At 37.0% G+C, this 22,500-nt stretch overlaps 1 protein-coding gene across 1 annotated transcript; it reads left to right on the forward strand.

Moving 5' to 3' along the window:
• Positions 1 to 1,454: 1,454 nt before the first annotated feature.
• LOC117472282 (E3 ubiquitin-protein ligase Mdm2-like) lies at positions 1,455 to 13,254 on the forward strand. Its single transcript, XM_034117447.1, is given in 6 exon segments — positions 1,455 to 1,503; positions 10,040 to 10,119; positions 10,499 to 10,516; positions 10,518 to 10,571; positions 10,738 to 10,921; positions 11,821 to 13,254. Coding segments are annotated over 6 exon segments (855 nt in total). The 3' UTR covers positions 12,291 to 13,254.
• Positions 13,255 to 22,500: the final 9,246 nt, after the last annotated feature.

Raw genomic sequence — 22,500 nt, forward strand, 5'->3', positions numbered from 1 at the left:
AATGCTTTCATGAGTTGTATTGCAGTCTTGAAAGAGACGGCTGAGACGAGGCCGTCCAAAATGACCTCTTTAGGGCAAAACAGAGAAACACAACACACCATGTACTGTGTGTGTGTGCGTGTTTAAGCAAAGGTGCAGGGGAGATATTATTGAGGGGTGTGTGAGTGTGTGTGTGTGTGTGTGTGTGTGTGTGTGTGTGTGTGTGTGTGTGTGTGAAGAGGTGTGTTTTAAAGAGGAGAACAAAAGGAGAGAAGATGAAATAATCACACAGAGAGGGAAGGGTTTCCTGTCCGTGCTATAATGGAGTCCCTCAGTCCAACTCTATTTGCATTCAACACAAATTAAATGCTTAGCAAGTCTTTGTGCAAACGTTTAATATTACTCAGACCGATGTGGTTGCCTGGTGTTTCCAATTGTTGGAACTGTGTGGAGCTGCTGGTTTTTGGTCTGCGAGGGATAAAGATATTAAAGGAAATATATAATAATTCAAAGTAATGTTACCTCCACAAAGGAGGTGATGTTTACAGGTTGGTTTGTCTGAATGTTAGCTCCATTGAGGAAAAAAGTAAAATGTTCAAATTGTAAAAGGGCGTAGCACGGGAAGAAGCATTTACATTTGGTTTGAATATACAAATTATTTTCCATTTTTGTTTACATTGCAAGAAAGGGCATTCATTATTCTCTCTACTAAATCCATCACATCGATAGTTCAACCGACAAAAGGTCCACACATGGTTGGCTGGCTGATTTCTTTTTTAGTTTACTATGTGCTGCTTGGATTAGTTTTCATTAGTATTGTTTATTTCCAATAGCACACAAAAAGAACATTCAGAAACGACAATACAAATAATACCAGAATATGAACAGAATCATGTCAGAAAGTGCAGACACACTGTAAAAGATGCAGCTCCAAAAACAAGTCAATATATAATAAAAACAAGGTGTTTTCTCTTTTAATAAGTGAACAAACCTGCCAATAGAACAAGTACAAAATGGCTTGGTGAGATTTCTTGAAGTAAAGATGGGATAATTAGATAAATGACATCTTGTGTTTAGCTGGGGAAACTTATTTTGAACTATATTTGACCAGAATCAGGGAATTTGTAACAAAGAAAGCCAGAAATGCTCAGACGCTTTCTGTTTCCTGATGTTAGCTGGAGATGTTCCTCTAAAATAAGATGTTTTTAAGAGACTTTGACTTAAAAAGATGCTTAAGATGCCTTGTCTAAAAACAAGACTTCAGTTATTAAGTCTTATATCAAGTGTAACGACATATTCTGACTAGAAATTAGACAAATATACTTAGCAAGATTGTACATGTTAGCAGTGCACACTTTAACTCAGGCGTCCAGAGAGAGACGTGAGAACATGTACGATGAGATGCATCTTGATCTGATTCTGAATGACTTGTTTTGATGCAGATGGTCCCCCGGTCCTGTCTCTGACCCGGCACCATGAGTCCTGAGCTGCTGCTCCTCCTGCTGGTGGCTGCAGGGAGCGCAGGTAAACACAGGGACTCAGTGCATTCACTCAATGCTACACTTCACTGCTAAACTACTCAAAAGTAGAACAAATAACCTGCAGACATCAACTAGTTGTTAATTAACATGCTTATTAGCAGTATATTGGCTCTTTATTAGTCATTATAAAACACTTATTAATGCCTTATTCTACATGACCATATTCTACAAGTAATAAGCCATTAGTTGAGAGTTTTTCCTCAATAACCCTCTAATTAGTGCTTATTGATTGTAAGTAAGGAAGTTGTTGTACATGAGTCTTAATCTGCTCAATATGGGCCTAATAAGGCAGCAGTACCACACGAATAGTAATTCTCCCATAATAACACTTAACAGATATGATCTATTCTTATGTAACAAGACATGAAACTATAAGTGTTAATTAAGTCTAAATAACTCAAAAGGAGGTATTTCTATCTAAGAATATGTTTTGGGGTGTTGACAGTTCAGCTACCAATAGCAAGGTGATATTGACCTGTATGTTTCATATTTATTACATTGTTATTTATTCAAGTTAATATACCAGAAGTCATGTTCAGGTTGGGAGTCACACTTTAGTTTCTGTTGATTTATTTATAATTGGATTTCTTTATAATTTGTGTACGTGCTATGTTTGAATTCAAAGATGTTTTTTTCTGCACATTTTTTGCAATAAATTGTTAATAAATGAGTGTGTGAACGGTGTGTGTGTAGAAAGCTTCAGAATATAGAGAGGAAGGAATGTGGACGCTTTGGTTTCTGTAAGAGATTTCTGCTGAGAGAGGAGGAGAACAATATCATGGAGATAAAGACATTTGAGACAATTCCAACATTTTAGGAAAACTGTCGGAATAATCAAATATAAAATACGACGAGTAAAGTTTAAATAATAACTAATCTGAGCAATACTCTATGTAATAATAATTAATCTGAGCAATACTCTATGTAATAATAACTAATCTGAGCAATACTCTATGTAATAATAACTAATCTGATCAATACTCTATGTAATAATAATTAATCTGAGCAATACTCTATGTAATAATAACTTTATTTATTATTGTGATCAATCAGCTGTTATATAAGGAAGGGGTGGGACTGAGCCACAGGAAATGGTCTCCAGCACGGAACGGGGAATCGGTACAGTCTTCACGTTACACTGATCATTTGTTTGTTTGAATTTATGGAAGAAGTCAATAAATCCGCCAGAGGAAGGCAAAGAAATCAGCGCCTACAGAGTTTTATTTGGACTGTTTTTAACGTGTGAGTCAAGAAGCGGATCCCTGTTAATGTGGCACAGTTTTAAATATCCTACAAGAATGGGCCACGACATAGCCAAAGACTCCGGACCGCTGGAATAACTGATGTGAAAGACGCATCGCTGACTGGAATCCCGGCTTGGATATTTGTGAATGGAAGAAGGAGACTCCGCGAACAGAGAGTATGGATTGCGCAACGATCAGCTGTTGAGCCATGCGGAGCAGTGGCGTTTTCTCCTGGAGGCCAAGGGAAGGGTTAAAATGTCTCTTTGGGTCAAAAAGGTTGCAGACCCCTGCCATAGTTTATGGGCGCTGTACGCTATGTATGCCTAGTTCTGTTAAGATAGGATAATAATATACTTTATTGATCCCAAATTGGGAAATTGTTTTGTTATCAAATATCGTTAATAGTAATCATATTTTTTTTCTTCCCCCCAATTTCCGGCGCCCCCCATGGATGGATGCGCCCTTAGCATTCGCCTATACTGCCTATGCCAAGGGCCGGCCCTGAGTACAAGGTCCGAGTTATTCTTCTTTTAATCAAGTACACGATCTGAGTACTTCTACTTTTAGGAAATCATGAATCCACCTTTTTAGAAAGTGTATATACTGCCCTCTTCTGGACAAAGGTGGCTCTACACTCATCAAAATGTAATCCATCAGGAAATGTTAGGGTTTTATACTTTTTCTGATATTGAAAGTTACAGAAAAAATACTTCAAATGTGTAAATGTCCAAAAATGAGCAGATTCTGCTCTGTGATTGGTTGATAATAACAAACGTTGTGTTACTTTCAATCCTATATTTCTTTCATAATTGAGCTAATTCTCAACACTTAAACTATCCCGAATTATCCATTACATCTCCTTGTTTACAATGAACCGATGCACGTGCAGAAAGAAATCGCAGAATTACTTTTATAGTAAATAAAACGTTAAAATGTGATAATTTTCAAGCAAGTTTTGAAGCCTCTTTTTTTCCTTATGACTTCTGGGCGGATTTACTATTGTTTAGTCTCAAAGAAATGTCAAAAATACGATATATTCAGGAAGTGTAAGTCAAAGTGAATCTAAAAACACATGTATCGTGTTTGTAAAGTGAATTATAAGGCTTAATTAATTGCCTACAAGAGTTGTGAGAACATCCACTGTAGCTGCTGTCAATCAACGGGTTAACTACAACACCTGACTTCCGGTTTGGTTGAAGAGCACCCTTTGAGTCATTTTTTGGCTTCTCTAAAAATGCGTATCGATTTGACTGCTTTTTAAATGGTTAAAAACACTATTTTGATGTTGAATCTTTCCTGTTTAATGTGCCATACTTCATGTTGTCATATATTTATTTTAAAATATATATTAATGAGAATTTCTATAATTTGTTCCTGTTTTATTTTACAATAGTTATTTGTTATTATTATTTTAATCCATCTATTTATATATTATTTCATGTATCTTTAATATCAGATTTTTAACTTTAATTCCAATGTATTTTATATTGAATTTATTTATTAACTTTATTTTTATTTCACATTTTCCCTTTTTTTAAATGTCATTATTTTTATTGCAAATATTATTATTATAGTTTATGCTAATCTATAATGTTCATATAATATTACATTTTGTATTTACTTTATTGTTATTGCAAATGTTTCCTTTTTTAATTTAATTTATTATTATTATATTTTATTTTATTGTAAATATAATTATTGTTTTTTGCACATTTTTATTATATTATTTAATTTGTATGTACTTTATTTCTATTACAAAATTAAAACATATTTTTTAAATACTACCAAAAGCTGCAGCAAAATGTAAAGAAATGTATAAAAATTCCAGCACTCAATTAAAAGGATGTTTTGTTGTATTTCTTGAAAGACACCAAAACAATAAAGGAATAAAAGTAGATCTTCCATTTGTATAAACATCTTTTATTGGATATTCTGAACTTGGAGGGTCTGGATTTTCTCCCATGTCTCCCCTCCCTCAGAAGACTCATAGATTTGGGCTCCAGACCCCAAAGTAAAGACCTTTTTTCTGCCTGCTTTTAAAACTAACACTTGGTCCAGTCCATCCAAAAACCATTCACTTCCTACAGCGAAGAATAAACAATGGGAGAGTCGACGTACAAACTGTTTTACAACGGGATAAACACATCAGTGCCAGTGGGTCGGGTAACTTTCAAAACCTCTCAAAAGTCATTCTGTGTGCCTTTTAAAGGTCCCCTATTATACTGTTCATCCATCAATATATCACAGCTCTCAGATATATCCAGAGCCTGTCTCTGATTGGCTGAAACACCAAACAGATCATTGCAGCATCCCATAATCCCCTCTGTTTCAGCCCTGTTTCCAAAGTGCTGATTCTCTGTCTGTTACTTCAGATGAAAATAAGGAGCCCCTCCCCACGCCCCTCTGAGAGAGATTTGGTTACAAAGAACTCAATGGTGCTCTAGGAGGACATTCAGGTGATAAGGGGGGGGGGGGGGGGGGGGGGGTTACCTTGGTTGCTGATTGGCTAATGGTTACACAAGACAAAACATCGTTATGACATCATAAAGTGGCCAAAATCTGATCAGCTAATTTTCAGACAGGTTTTTATAGAAATGGATCAAAAAGAGAGAGAATCTTTTTTCCTGAAACTTTCAGAGTCACTTTACACCGAGGGGACACATGTTGATGAAGAAGAGACATGAAGAAGAGGGGACACATGTTGATGTAGAAGAGACATGAAGAAGAGGGGACACATGTTGATGTAGAAGAGACATGAAGAAGAGGGGACACATATTGATGTAGAAGAGACATGAAGAAGAGGGGACACATGCTGATGTAGAAGAGACATGAAGAAGAAGGGACACATGTTGATGTAGAAGAGACATGAAGAAGAGGGGACACATGTTGATGAAGAAGAGACATGAAGAAGAGGGGACACATGTTGATGTAGAAGAGACATGAAGAAGAGGGGACACGTGTTGATGTAGAAAAGACATGAAGAAGAGGGGACACATGCTGATGTAGAAGAGACATGAAGAAGAGGGGACACATGCTGATGTAGAAGAGACATGAAGAAGAGGGGACACGTGTTGATGTAGAAAAGACATGAAGAAGAGGGGACACATGTTGATGTAGAAGAGACATGAAGAAGAGAGGACACATGTTGATGAAGAAGAGACATGAAGAAGAGGGGACACATGTTGATGTAGAAGAGACACGAAGAAGTGGGGACACATGCTGATGTAGAAGAGACATGAGGAAGAGGGGACACATGTTGATGTAGAAGAGACATGAAGAAGAGGGGACACATGCTGATGTAGAAGAGACATGAGGAAGAGGGGACACATGTTGATGTAGAAGAGACATGAAGAAGAGGGGACACATGTTGATGTAGAAGAGACATGAAGAAGAGGGGACACATGTTGATGTAGAAGAGACATGAAGAAGAGGGGACACATGTTGATGTAGAAGAGACATGAAGAAGAGGGGACACGTGTTGATGTAGAAGAGACATGAAGAAGAGGGGACACATGTTGATGTAGAAGAGACATGAAGAAGAGGGGACACATGTTGATGTAGAAGAGACATGAAGAAGTGGATTTTGCACAATAGGTGACCTTTAAAACACACAAATCCTCCAAATAGTGGACGCTTAACTCTTCGATCATCCAGTCGTCACACACGGACATTTTCCTGAACCTCTGTGACCCGAAAAACTCTAAATGAAACATCCAAATCACACTTAAAAATGTGTGGAGCACGGGGAATATAGAAGTATCTTTCAATGGTTTTACGCTAAACTAATGTTCCACCATTCATGATTCATAATGCACTTTGTAAATGCCTATATTTCAAGTGGTTTTTATAATAAATCATATTTAAAGTTGAGAAATTATTCAGTAAAATCTGAACATTTCTCCCAAAAAAGGATGTTTTAATGTCACTTTCCAAAGTGACAAAATGGTCTGTATTGTCTAAGCTTTCTTATTGTTTCATGTCATTTAGGAGTGAGTAAACTGCTAATCGTTTGCATGACTTGACAAAGAAAGACAAACATGTATGTGACACTTATTTCTTTTGGCTTTTACTTCCAAATCTTCTTTCTGTTCTTCTCTTGAAGGCACTCGCTGGTGGAGGAGGAAGCTAGAGAGGTCTTTTTTAAGAGATATCATGAATCAGATTTATTATATTTAACATTAAAGGGGCCACATCCTGCTGATGTTCAGGTGTTTATCAGTATGTAGTGTCTCTACTTTAAAGAGTCCTCTCCTGCTGATGTTCAGGTGTTTATCAGTATGTAGTGTCTCTACTTTAAAGAGTCCTCTCCTGCTGATGTTCAGGTGTATATCAGTTTGTAGTGTCTCTACTTTAAAGAGTCCTCTCCTGCTGATGTTCAGGTGTTTATCAGTATGTAGTGTCTCTACTTTAAAGAGTCCTCTCCTGCTGATGTTCAGGTGTTTATCAGTATGTAGTGTCTCTACTTTAAAGAGTCCTCTCCTGCTGATGTTCAGGTGTTTATCAGTATGTAGTGTCTCTACTTTAAAGAGTCCTCTCCTGCTGATGTTCAGGTGTATATCAGTATGTAGTGTCTCTACTTTAAAGAGTCCTCTCCTGCTGATGTTCAGGTGTATATCAGTATTTAGTTTCTCTACTTTAAAGAGTCCTCTCCTGCTGATGTTCAGGTGTATATCAGTGTGTAGTGTCTCTACTTTAAAGAATCCTCTCCTGCTGATGTCCAGGTGTAAATCAGTATGTAGTGTCTCTACTTTAAAGAGTCCTCTCCTGCTGATGTTCAGGTGTAAATCAGTATGTAGTGTCTCTACTTTAAAGAGTCCTCTCCTGCTGATGTTCAGGTGTATATCAGTATTTAGTTTCTCTACTTTAAAGAGTCCTCTCCTGCTGATGTTCAGGTGTATATCAGTATGTAGTGTCTCTACTTTAAAGAGTCCTCTCCTGCTGATGTTCAGGTTCATATCAGTAAGTAGTGTCTCTACTTTAAAGAGTTCTTTATTTCTGGATAATTTACACGTCAATATTAGATTTCTCTGCACTAATGTGGCTTCAATAAACACATTTCTGACAGAGAAACGGTCTGAGAAGTTTCCGTCTGGAGGTCATGTGGTGCTCAAACTGAAGGTCGTATTGCTTCATATTTTAAAGATGCCGTTTGTAAATATTCTATAAATCCACCACCTTTTCTCCACCTTACAAACGGCATATTTGTAACATCAACTCTCTACATAAAGCACGTGGTCTGGGCTCAGAAGGCAAAGAATAATGCACATGTATTATTCTCTTTAAGGTGAGGATGATGAATGTGTAGTTTAGGAGATGAAACCTCACGATGACACGAAGAGGAGACACATTGCAGGACACTAATATGCACAAATGTGCTTTCATTTGTATTTTAATGTCATTTCTTGTGTAATGAAGACTTAAAATGCATCAAATCAAACAAAGAAATACATACACATACTAAGATGTATTTCCTTTATGGTTTTGTTTCTGTGTGTATGTATTTGATGTTGTTAGATTGTTGTTTCAGTGTGTTTTGAATGGACGTACCTTTTGTTGTTGTTGTCATATTGCAGTTTGAAGAACACTTGCAAAGCACGGTGGATGAAGAGGCCATACAATAACTGGATTTAATACATTTAACACCTCACATTTTGATTTATTCAACGCCTTTTTGAAGGATGCATGGATACCCTGTCTTCAGAAGCATTCTACATAGAGTGCCACAGTGACGCGTCCTAAAACACGCAAGTAAACTCCTTCCGGTTCCTTCGACAAAAACGCAATCCAATTTCTCCATAGGGTTTTGGAAAATAGCTGGAAATAAGGTCTGTGGTTGAAACACATTGAAGAGACGGGTCACGTTTTGTTCAGGATAATCTCCACATGTCTACCCTACTTTTATCATTTTATAATCATAAATCTAGTCGCCTGAAGCAAAATGCTAACGTTATGCTATCAACGAACTACAGCAGGGTCGCTGCTTCAACGTCACGCCAACTTAAGATCCATATTCAAACATACAGATTCTAAATGGTACGAGTTGAAGCGTTTGTTTGAACAGTTTGCAGGAGGCAGGGACTTGCTTTCAAGCAGAACAGGGCAAACAAACTTAGAGGAGTGTTTACGTGTTCGGCGTAATGACGTACAACGGCCTCGACAACTTCTGTAGTCCTATTCAGCCACTTGGTAACAACCATCGTTTTTCAGACACGTAAACTCTTCAGAAATCACCAGTGGGGTCAAAACGTGATCCGTCTCTTCAATGTGTCTCAACCACAGACCTTATTTACAGATATTATCCTAAACCCTATGGAGAAATTGCATTGTTTTTTGTCGAAGGAACCGGAAGTGGTAAAATGCTAACTTACTTCCGGGTTTTAGGACGCGTCACTGTGGCACTCTATTGGATTGATTTGCTAATATGACAGAAAGTATCAAATGTACAAGCGTTACAGTAAAGATTTTTACTGTTAAAGTGAAAGTTATATTTTCATCTTTTTTTCCCTAAGATTCTTTTTTTTTTTTTACAGAAATATGACTTTTTACGATTTTGAATGTAGTTTCAGAATTCCTTCAAATTTCCAGAATTTTGACTTTTATTCTCAAATTGTTGACTTTTTTCAAATTATGATTTATTTTCAGAATTTTGACTTTTTTTCAAATGTTTCTTAAATTTGGACTTTTTTCAGATTTAGATATTTTTTCTCAGAATTTTGACTTTTACAAATTATTCATAATGTTGACTTTTTTCACATTTTTCAGAATTTAGACTTTTTTTCTCCAAGTATTTCTCAGAAATTGAAAACCACCATATTCCTATTTGACAGAAAGCCGTTTCTCACCACATCGTAGTACTTGCTGGCGTACTGGTACAGCTGATGTAAGGCCAACTCGGTGTTCAGCTCGTGTGTGTGTTGCTGCAAAACAAAGGTTCAAACGCGTTAAAAAATCACCTAAAAATAGACATTTCCCATGTTCTGTTTTCCCCTTTCCTATAGGGTGTTTTTTATATAGCTTTTAGAGCATGTAAACGGTCTGCAAAGGCTAAAATCTCAAAGTTCCGGAATACAGTGACATCACTTGGAACACTTGTGCTTCTATTGGCCTCTATAAGGGGCGGGACATCTCTAAGTTCCACCAATCAGAGCAGACTAGGTCCCCTTTCTTAATAAAATACACTTTTTTTGTTTGTTTTCCTCCGATTTTTGATTGGAAATAACTTTGTAACTTTGTTTAAAAGTTGCTATATAAGAAAAAGTTAATGGTTATTTTTAAATGTGGAGTTCGAGGTCGAATCCGTCGACTCGGACGACTACAACGAAGACGAAGCTTCTCTGATATCCGCAGACGACCAGGTAAATATTCATCGGTTTACATTTTAGTATTTAAAGAGACCCTAATACATTTATTTTATTTATTTAAAATGTTCCTTTGAATAAAAAAACAAGTTCATTTTTTAGAATTAAATACATGAAAGAAATAATGTAAAAGACTAAACATACCGGAGTTTTTTCTAGAAGGAAAAGTATAATTTCTTTACATATACCCTGAGTTTTGTGTTGCTCCTATTGGCTAGCGCTCCAACACATTGTGCGTGATAGGCTAAGGGGCGGGACATCTCTAAGCTGGTTGCCCAATCACAACAGAGCCGGCCAGCAGACTGAATATAATGACTGAATATAATGTATGAAAAAATTGATTATGTTATATATTTTGTTCTCTGTCTGTGTCCAGGTATACGAGGTCACCATATTTTGAGGCGGACGATAACGACTCGTTTGATGAAGACACAGAGATCACTGAAGCTGTGAGTATACACACACACACACAACACACACACACACACACACACACACACACACACACACACACACACACACACACACACACACACACACACACACACACACACAAACACACACACACACACACACACACACACACACGTCTAACAGTGTGTGTTTCTCTCTCAGGATTACTGGCGCTGTGTGAAGTGTGACGAGTTGAACCCACCTCTGCCCGGAAAATGTCTTCGCTGCTGGACGCTGCGTCAGGATTGGCTGTCTGAAGCGTCACTCCCCCCAAAGCCCGCCTCCTCCAGTCCCAAAGACCTGCCCACAAAGCCAACCGACCAATCAGCAGCCAGAGAGACTCCAGGTAGAGAGAAGCTGTTTACCTGTTTACGTCATATGCTCAATTATTCTGACCTGAGCTCCTCCTACTACGCAACATATATAATAAAATACAAATAAAAAGTAGTGCAAGAAGTCTATAAACATGTAAATAGAACAAGAACAGAATATGAAATTAAATAATGTACATTAAGACAAAATTAAATACGGTTAATTGCGGTGATAACTATTTATATAAATGAGTAGATTGCAAGATGTGGGAAATAACAAAACGATCGATATTACGGAACGTCTACACAGCAGCGTTAAAAAAATCTTGAAACGCTTCTGCCCATTCACTTTGAATGGGGTGACGTCACTTTCCCTCACTTTTCGCCGAAATGCATTGTGGGCAGGCGAGCGGGGATTTTGAGGATTTTGAGGATTCAAAGTTGAACAATGTTCAACTTTTGAGGCTGAGGTGGAAGCGTCAGCCAATCAAATCCCGTGTACGCAAATCTGACAGTTCAAGCTCTAGCCAATCAAACGGCGTGTATGCTGGGAGACACATACCGCAGGTCATTTCCTCATATTCCAAAAAATGGAGGAGAAATGAGCGGTAGGGAATCAATCACCCGGTGCTTTATGACCAGACCTACCGGGATATAAACCGGAGGAGCCAGGCATGGAGGGAGGTGGCAGAGACAGTGGTATGTTTTCGCCTGTTTTGGGGAGTTTATATCCAGTTTACTTCGGGCTTTTTTGCTTCGTATGTCGCGGGCGGGAGATTCATGTGATTGGTTGTTCGCAAAAAATCCCCAAGCTTCAGATACGCCCACCTCCAAGATTTTTTTAATGCTGCTGTGTGGACGTACCGTTAGACGTACATTTTAAATTCTCTCCTACTTTGGCATCTTTTACTGATGTTCGCTTTGTCTCCTGTAGGTTCAGATGGCGAGGAGAACGAAGGAGTGGACGTCCCCGATGGGAAAAGATCAAAAGAGACGCCTCTTTTGTCTCAGTGCTTCTCCGACTCTTCAGCCCCAAACTCTGAGGAGCTCCTCTCTTCCTCCCAGCCGTCCTCTTCCTCGCAGCAGAACACTCCTGACTACCAGCCTTCTTCGTCCTCCATCGACTCCCAGGAGCTCCTCCCATCTTCCCTCAACACTCCTCGTCCTCCTGCTGGAGTCCCTGATCTGGAGCGCAGTGTTTCTGCAGAATGGCGTCTTCCCGACTCCTGTCTGGATCCGTGTCTCATTTGTCAGTCGCGTCCGAAGAACGGCTGCATCGTTCACGGAAACACGGGACACCTGATGTCCTGCTACGTGTGCGCCAGGAAGCTGAAGAAAAGGAACAAGCTGTGTCCCGTGTGCAGGCTGCCCATCCAGTCCGTCGTCTTCACCTACATCAGTTAAATCATCCCAGAATAACATCCAGCATCTCCCGGGTTCCTTCCATCTCAACCATTAGGATGCGTAAAGGTTTTGTTCAGCAGGATAGACACTACAAAGGAACTACAGCACATGACTTAACATCCCCAATGCTAAGCTAAAGGCGGCTAATCTTTTCATTCAAACGCATTTATAAAAACACCCAGACGAGCGAACAGGAAGTTGAAGAAATGCTCATTCCTGCACCACTCCATAATGACCAAATTTCAGTTGACTTGCGTCTGTTCGTGCGCACTCTCTCTCGCTTTAGGTGTCTGACAATCTATTCAGGAAGCTGGAATTATTTAATTGTTGTCAATAACCGCCTAAAAAAGAGACCAAAATCCAAAACATTTGTCAATTTCTGGTATTTTTTCACTTCCTGTTTCTGTGTGAGACGCATTGTTTCCCGCTCATGACAGAAATGTGTCATTTTTGACCTGTTTTTGTTACTAATGATGTTCTTATCATTGAGAAAGTTCCTAGAAGTTCTTCGAAGTCTGAAGTATTCAAATAGTTCAATTTATAGTGATTATAAAACAGAAAAACACTTTTATTTAATGGAAGAAAATGTGGTATTTACTAAAGAAGGGAAAAAGTGCATATTTTTGGATATAAACAATCTTATGTTGAGCATCAATGCACTCTCAGTTTTGGTCTTTTTTTTAAATGGGAAATTGACAAAAAATTATGCTTAAACCTAAATGTCAATTAAATTATCTTTCGTTTTGAAGCAGTTTTTCTTCCCCTGGTGTCTTCTTCTGAAATGTCTCACGTTAGAAAAAGGACATAAGGAACACTCCTGAACTGTTGTAATGTTATAATATACATTTCTGTGTCAAGTCTTGCTTCACTAAATGCATCATTTATTTACAACGGAGTAAATATACCTTGTAAAAACTCAAATAAGTGTCAGATTGTTTCTTAAAAAAAACTTGTACTGTTTTTATTTAATAGATTTCCCTGATAAAAAACTAACTTTGATTCTATTTCAAAGGAAAAATAGACATTTCCTTTATGGATAATTCTGTAAAAACATTTTTTATTGAAACATCTTCAACACAGAAAACAATCCAGGTTGCACAACGTTTTGGATTCATTCAAGCATCCTTATTTGATCAGGAGCTCTTTTTAAGTTAGATATCAGATCAGGTTTTGCATCGTTGATTCTCACCGGAGATACTTCAAGGTAAGAAGTGTTTAAAAAACTCTCGTGAGGAGGTTTCCAACGTTGGACTATAATCTTTTGAGCTTCAGTCAAGCCAGATTTTTGAGAGTTTTCCGCGTAAGAGAAAGGTGAGATTCATCATTTAGAAGATCTTTAATAAACTTCCCCCAAAAGTGTAATTTTACTCCTGGACACTCCCATACAACATGTAAGAAAGAGCCAATGGGGACAAAATGAACAATAAGGGTCTAATTATTAGTGTTAGATAGAATAGAATTGGGAGGGATGAACCCCTCTGTAATGGTCTCACATGCAGAGCTCACAGTGACATGTGTCCTCTGCTTTTAACCCATCCTAGCACCAGGAGTCTAGTACTAGGAGCAGTGGGCAGCTATTGTACAGCGCCCGGGGAGCAATGGGAGGTTGTCCGGTGCCTTGCTCAAGGGCACCACGGCAGGGCCCTGGAGGTGAACTGGGCCCTCTCCAAGTAGCAGTCCACACTCCATACTTTAAGTCTGTTCGGGGACTTGAACCGGCGACCCCACGGTCCAAGCCCCTACTGACTGAGCCACTGCCTGAGAGATATGCTCTATGACAACATTTCAGACGTATATACTGATGGTTTGGGTTTTTTGAAGCACTAACATTAACACAAATTGCATCCAAATCCAATTCTTGTCCTAAAGTGGATATTTCCCTATATATATTTCTGGGAGTTAAGATCGTTATAAATAAACAAAACTATTTGTTTGGGACTCAGAATAGGATGTTCTTTCAAATCTGAGGCTTTACAGGCAGACCTTATTCTAAAAGTAAAAGGAGAGAGTGTCTTTGACCAATTTTTGAAAGTCAAGAATATACAATATATATATTATATATAATATATACCTAAAAAGGAGAAGTCCCTTTTATTGGCGCTATCAGTTCTTCTTCCAAGATGAAACATTATCCTCATCTATAGCTGAGAGATCTAAATGTGAATGCCTAATGATATTGTTTAAAAAGTACACAAATATTATTTATAAATGATCTCAATTAAACCCCATTGTCGCTTTACTTAGTGACGCATTACAGAGTTCTTTTTTTAGGAGTATTTTTGTAAATATTTGAGAGATTATTCAGAGAAATAGACCCTTGAACATTTGTCTTAAGGGCTTAATTATTTCCTTGACAGTTTCCTGGAAAGAGATATGTAATATGTTTGTAAAAATGTGAATTTCTATATAAGAAATACTATAAAAATGGTCTTTAATTTATTATATTTGCCATATAATATATGTTGGCAGTGCACTGACAGGTCTATATTCTTTCCAGGAAACTTCCAAGGAGTGTCTTTTTATTTATTTAGTTTATTTAAGATGCTCATGTGTAATTTAAGCTGTGAGCATTTCAATAAGAAGATCTCTAATATTTTTCTGTTTGAGCTGAATAAAATATTACTTCTGTTTACTTGTTGTTGTTGTTGACTTACTATATTTGCTTTATTACTTTGGATGCTTTAACTTGTGTTTATATATATATATATTTTTTAAAAACATCAAAGTTATCAACCAGATGTACTAAATAAGTTCATTTTTTAAAATTAAATACATGAAAGAAATACATTAAAAACTTTTTCTAGAAAGATAATTGTTTCACATATACCCTCACGCTCCTATTGGCTAGCGCTCCAACACATTGTACGTGATAGGCTAAGGGGCGGGACATGTGTAAGCGTTTTGACCAATCACAACGGAGCCGGCCAGCTAACCAATCAGAGCAGACTGGGCTCTGGTTTCAGACAGAGGGTGAAAAGAGGTGCTGCTTTACTTGAGTATTTCCATGTTATGCTACTTTGTACTTCTACTCCACTACAGTTCAGAGGTACATGGTGTACTTCAACTCCACTACAGTTCAGAGGTACATGGTGTACTTCTACTCCACTACAGTTCAGAGGTACATGGTGTACTTCTACTCCACTACAGTTCAGAGGTACATGGTGTACTTCTACTCCACTACAGTTCAGAGGTACATGCCCTTACGCAAAGAAAATATATTTCCCCATATATTAACTGTCAATATATTGCATTATTTTGTTTTCTGATTTACTGGTTAATTGAAAAGATTTAATAAAGGAAATCTTGCTGTTGGCTACACCAAGTGATACTGATTAATAATCAACATGAAAAACATATTTATTCATATCTACAAAATATATTGAAAATATATTGAAGATATATAGAATAATATATTGTGTCAATATATTGATATATTGAATAATATATTGTGATAATATATTTTAATATATGTGATAATACATCAGTAATTGCCGCTTTCCATATATTGAGTAATATATGTAAATATATATAATATATTGGTTGTGTATATATGTGAACATACATTTACTATATATTAACATTTATATGGGGATATGTACTATATATATTCACAAATATATGGGGACATGTATGTACTATATATTCAGTTTTATATGGGGACATGTATGTAGAATATATTCACAATTATATGGGGACATGTACTATATATATTCACAAATATATGGGGACATATATGTACTATATATTCAGATTTATATGGGGACATGTACTATATATATTCACAAATATATGGGGACATGTATGCGCTATATATTCAGATTTATATGGGGACATGTATGTAGAATATATTCACAATTATATGGGGACATGTACTATATATATTCACAATTATATGGGGACATGTATGCGCTATATATTCACAATTATATGGGGACATGTATGCACTATATATATTCAGATTTATAAAAGACCATGTACGTACCATATATTCTGAACATGAGTGCAATATATGTTCACAATGAGGAGAAATGCATGTTCTGATAAAAAAAATCTTTCATTTCATTTCAAACCTTTATTTATGCAGGTGAATCCCATTGAGATCATTGATCTCTTTTTCAAGGGTGACCTGCTGCAAGTAGGTTCCACATGAATACATATAAACATAACAGAAAAACAAAAAAGGACATCATACAGCATATTTACAGTGACTACAGTTTACATAGCTAGTAACATTTACAGGTTCCAACAGTTTCCGATTGGATAATATCTATCCTTGCTTTAAAAACATTTAGTGGAACCAAATTGCTCAGACTGTTCCAAGTTAGCGGAGCTGCGCATCTAAATGCTATCTCCCCTAAGACAGTCCTAGCAGTTGGCACATTTAATAAAATCACAACATTCGATCTCAGGCAGTAGCCACTTACAATTCGCCGTGAGATCAGGGAGCAGATGTAGGAAGGAAGTTTCCCTAACATGGCTTTGTATATAAAAATGTACCAGTGACTGAGCCTCCGTACAGTTAGTGAAGGCAAACCTGCCCTTGCATACAGGGTACAGTGATGGGTTAATACTTTACAGTTTGTCACAAATCTCAGTGCACTGTGATACGCAGCATCTAACTTGACCAGGCAATTGGCAGGTGCATTCATATAAATCAGATCACCATAGTCCAGTACAGGTAAAAAGGTCACAGTGACTAGCCTTTTTCTGGCCTCAAGTGAGAAACAGGACTTGTTCCTGGAAAAGAAACCTAGCCTAACCCTCAGCTTTTTAAGCAAGTTATTGACATGAAGTTTAAAAGTGAGACAATCATCAAGCCAGATACCAAGGTATTTGTAACAGGTAACCACTTCAAGTTTTATTCCTTGTGTAATTACAATATCTAAAACAGGCTCTGGTGTCTTTTTTAGTTTTTGAAAAGAGCATTACCTTGGTTTTATCAACATTTAAAAGAAGCTTAAGCGCTGAGAGCTGAGTCTGAATAATGAGAAGCTTAATTTGTTTTTTTCTATCAATGTGTAACAGTTATCAAAATACTCATTAAAAGAAGGACAAGGAAAGAATAAAAGAAAAGGCCTATAAACAACACATTGTGTAATGACTCAAGAACATTTTTATGTAATTATGTAATAAAACCCACATTTTGTAATAATCTGCTGCATTCTGTAACAGCCTGAAGGCAATATAAAATACATTTCCCTGCATTTTGTAATAAATTACATTTTGCAATGATTATTACAAAATGCGTGAGTTGCCCTTTTAAAAAACTGTAATATTCATTATGTAACCATAACCAAACTGTAAATATATCCCAAAATTGATGTTGATATACATGTTGGCTAATGAATATGGTAACACTTGATCTAGTTTTGGCCAATGAAAGATATTCTACTGAAATATTTTAAAATTATGAGTAAGGATGATTCATGGTTGAATAAATAAATAAACAGTTGTAATGTTATTGTTTGCAACTCATTTTGTAATAACCACAGCAATATGTAATAATATATTTCAAAATGTGGCGACATGTATTACATATTTGCATTGAACTTGTTTACTACATAATGGGCAAATTATTACAAAAGGAGGTGTTATTACATAATGAAGGGAAAATGTATTACATTTTGTATAGGTATAGTTAATAAATGATGCATTGTTATTTCATACAGGGCCAAAAAGAGCAGTCTGTTATCCTATTTAACAATCTTGTTTTTTGTTTCACCTGGTGGCAACTTTAAACATGAGCTGATCACTCATTAAAACAAGGTCCGGAACAGGGCCAAAAAAACAGTCTTGTACCCTATTTGATCGTCAATCTTGTTTTTTTCGTGCCTTTACTCACAAATTCTTGTGTTAATGGATGTTCTTATATCTGATGTCTTGGTCCCTGGATGGTGGTTTACTACAGCATCTGTGGAACAGAACAATTACAAATAATTAGAAGTTCACAAAAGACAGCAGGAATTATAACAATATCCATAATATCTATATTAAAGCATGGGCTGGCTTGGTGAATAATGTGGGAATACAAATAGTGGAAGAATAGGCTTTGTACATTTTCGTCTGAGTGTGGCGCTACTGGTTGGTATATTTTATGGAATTTGGACCAAGCATCTGCATCTGTGACAGTTCTGTTTAAAACTTTTTTAAATGTAATTGCATTCATCTTTAAAGGTGGGGTAGGTAAGTTTGAGAAACCGGCTCGAGATACACTTTTTGTTATATTCCATGGAATGCTCTTAACATCCCGATAGCAATGAATATCTGAAGTGCTTTGACAAAAAATCCATAAAAAAATATCATCTGTGGAAGCCGTGGTACTGTAAAAAGCACGACCAATCATTTGAGCCGGCCCGGTTGAAATGACTGGATGGCCTACCTGCCTGTCAGCCTTCCATCTGTGCACAAACTTATCTCGTGCCCTCATTGGTCATGTGCGCGTTCGTGTGTGTTGGAGGAGGGGCTCTGTAAGGAAGTGGCACATTTTTTCCGGCTGTGTATTTTCAAATTCTAGCGCACTCGAGCTGGTTTCTCCAAAATTACCTACCCCACCTTTAAAAGACTACTTTTATTGAATGAGAGTTTTACCTAGCACAATGAGCCTGGGGTGGTGGGAAGGGAGAACTGGGCCTCGGCATCGGCAGGAGTGGTAGTATTAGAGTTATTATGTATTATGAGTATTAGAATTTAGATTAACAAAGGCATAGAAAAACCCTGAAATATGTACTGACACAAAGCTACAACCCTCGATTTTGTAAATAGTAGTAGTAAATACATACGTATATACAATATACAACAATACGCATAATGCAATTAGCAGTACCAGTAATAAAATAACTGAATAAATAGTAGTAGAACCTTTATTTAGCCAGGAAAATCAATTAAGAACAAATTCTTATTACAATGATGACCTGACAGGAGGCAAAAGGCGTCCTGAGGGGATGGGGTTTGGGAGGAAAAAAATAAAAAGACAGACTCCGGGCACTACAGAACCCAGGAGACAACACAATGACAAAGAGCAGAGATGACAGGCATAGCAGTTAAACATATAAAATCTCTAAAACAATATTGCTGTGGTTCAATCTGTCATTAAAATAATATAGAACATTCATCCATTCAATCATTCATTCCTTCATGGCAAGGATAACTAAGCTGAATAGTGAATAAAGTGATATGTGAAAAGTAAAATTACAGTGAAATTAAATGACAGTGCGTTCCTTACCACTGCGATCTGGCTCCTCTGTCCTCGTGTATTTTGGGTCTGATTCCTTACTACTGATGTCTGCCTCTCTGCATGGGCCCTCTCTCCTTATTTATTCTGTCTCAGTCACCACTGCTATCTGGCTCCTCTGTCCTCTTGACTTGTGGTTCTGCAGGCTTAGTTCGACCTATGAATTTCAACAATGCTCCTGTAAAATATATAGTATTATGGGTCAACATTAAAATAACATACACTGGAGAGCAAAATGTGAAATGCCATTGACTGTAGGCTACATATTATCCACACAATTGTCAGCAGGGGCAATAACAACTAAAATGTGAACTAACTTGAATGCATTAGTCCACAACACATAGCCTAACTAATGTTAACCTACATAGTTACTAACATCAGAACACATAGTATTGGGGAATCTTATGTGTTTTGTGATGTTTGTGCTGGAGCAGTTTTATCCAAAACAGCACTCCGGTTAGAGAGTTGACACGGAGACAGGAAGTACAGTCTTTGGACTTTATATTAGCTTGGTTCTGATCATCAACACAGAATACATCATGCTTGATGTGGAATCACATACAGGATGTTGAATGGGTTGATGAGTATGATGATAATGATAACGTAGAGTAGAGAATGAATGAATGGTTTCTGCAAAATACACAGAAATAGAAATAAGGTTCAAATTACAATAACTAACCAGACTATGGTTATTAATAATAAGCAACAGCAATACTAATTGTTGCTAAAACACATTAGACACGTTGCAAACACACGGCTAATAAAAGCTAAGTTAGCATCTCATCCACACACTATCACTGAATAGCTTAACTTAGCTAACTAGCTAGCATTAGCTCAATTCCTGAACAACATAGCAACTAAAAACGGGACATCAAGACTCATTAACACACTGACTCAGCAGGACACTATGCATACAATCTTATAACATTACCAACACTAAAGATCTGCATATATGCTCACATTCTTCACAAACGCATTCTCTCTGTGACGATGGTAATTATGCATGTGACGATGCGCAATAATGTCCTGTCATGAACACACATGTGTAACCCATGGATGTATAATAAGAACGTGTAACCAGCTCGAGGACCCGTAGCTGAACTACTTTAGCTGTCCCTAAATGTGCCTGACTAAAACACGAACGATATAATGCAGATCAAGGAGAACAAGGGGAATTTACAACACATAGACTAACTGTGGTTACATTACTTAACTAGCTCATCATCGTCACCAGTCAGAAAATGTCCGTTAGCCGTGGGGCTAGTTTTCGCTATGTTAAACTCCATTGACTTATGCTAAAATGTTAGCGATCTAAAGGTCCGCTATTTTTGGCTGTTTTGGGTCGACTTCAGTTGACTGTAACATCGAAAATCTTCGAAATTGAATGTTCACAAAGCTGCGGACCGGTTATACACTCATACACGAGGGAACTAACATAGCTAATTTAACTAACGTTAGCTAATGTAGCTGGTGTAGTGCCGAGAGACGGGACATACGGATTAAGCAACTAGACTACTTGTAGTGTACATGCAGAATTATTTCAATTTAAAATAGTTTTAAATGCTCACACACATACCTGACTCTGGTGCTGTATTTTCCTCTCGTTTCTTTTTAATTTTCCGTTTCGAAGCACCTGATGAATGCTTTCTCTTTGACACTCAGCGACAGAAACAACAGACAGAGGCAGCAACGCAGATTTGAATCTGCCAATCAGATCAATCTATTGCTGGAGAGGGGGGGGGGGCTCCCCGAAATCAGCCGGAAGTGGCGCATTCGAATACTGTTTGGGCTGTCTGCCGTGGGTGCGTTCCACTCCAAATAGCCGGTCGGCCGTAATATATGCATAGATATATATGCGTGCATATATGCATATATATATGCGTGCATATATGCATATATATATATTTATATATATATATATGTGAATATATATATGCATATTTATATATATGCATATATATATATATATATGCGTGCATATATGCATATATATATGCGTGCATATATGTGTGTGTCTATATATATTTATAAACTGTATATTATTTTCCATCATTCAATGAACAATTTGTACTTTTTTTATATGTAGGCTACCATCAAACATATGTTCATATATAAAGTGGGTAACTATACAAAACGAAGTGAGATAACTGTTTATGAATATCTGTTCAATTTTATGTAAACTTGTGTAACTCATGAAAGATAAATGAGTGTTTCAATAAAACTATTACATATAAATGTATAGTGCAGTTTTTGTTTTCATTGCAATATATTTTTTTTATATGTATCAATATATAGCCATACATGGTCCATGCATATATTGCAATATATTTAAAAATATAAGGACTACTTTCCCATATATGGAAATGTATGATCCAATATATTGTATTATATTTACCAATATATTACAATATATTTGTGTTTCATAAGGGTGGTGTACTTCTACTCCACTACAGTTCAGAGCTACATGGTGTACTTCTACTCCACTACAGTTCAGAGGTACATGGTGTACTTCTACTCCACTACAGTTCAGAGGTACATGGTGTACTTCTACTCCACTACAGTTCAGAGCTACATGGTGTACTTCAACTCCACTACAGTTCAGAGGTACATGATGTACTTTTACTCAACTACAGTTCAGAGGTACATGGTGTACTTCTACTCCACTACAGTTCAGAGGTACATGGTGTACTTCTACTCCACCACAGTTCAGAGGTACATGGTGTACTTTTCTTCCACTACATGTATGTAATACCTTTAGTTACTTCACAGATGTGGATGAATGATGTGAAATATAATCAAGTGTTAAATCAGACTTTAGTTCCACCTGGAGTAAATCCACAAGCTACCCTGCAGTATACAAAGTCATTCAAACTAGCTGCACCTTTACCAGCTTTGAGAACACTTTCATGATCAATCATTATAAAACATATCATATATATTATTCTGAAATGGACCAATCTGCACAATGACTACTTTTAC

Source organism: Trematomus bernacchii, unplaced genomic scaffold (genome assembly GCF_902827165.1).
Source record: "Trematomus bernacchii unplaced genomic scaffold, fTreBer1.1, whole genome shotgun sequence".
NCBI classification, from domain to species: Eukaryota; Metazoa; Chordata; class Actinopteri; order Perciformes; family Nototheniidae; genus Trematomus; species Trematomus bernacchii.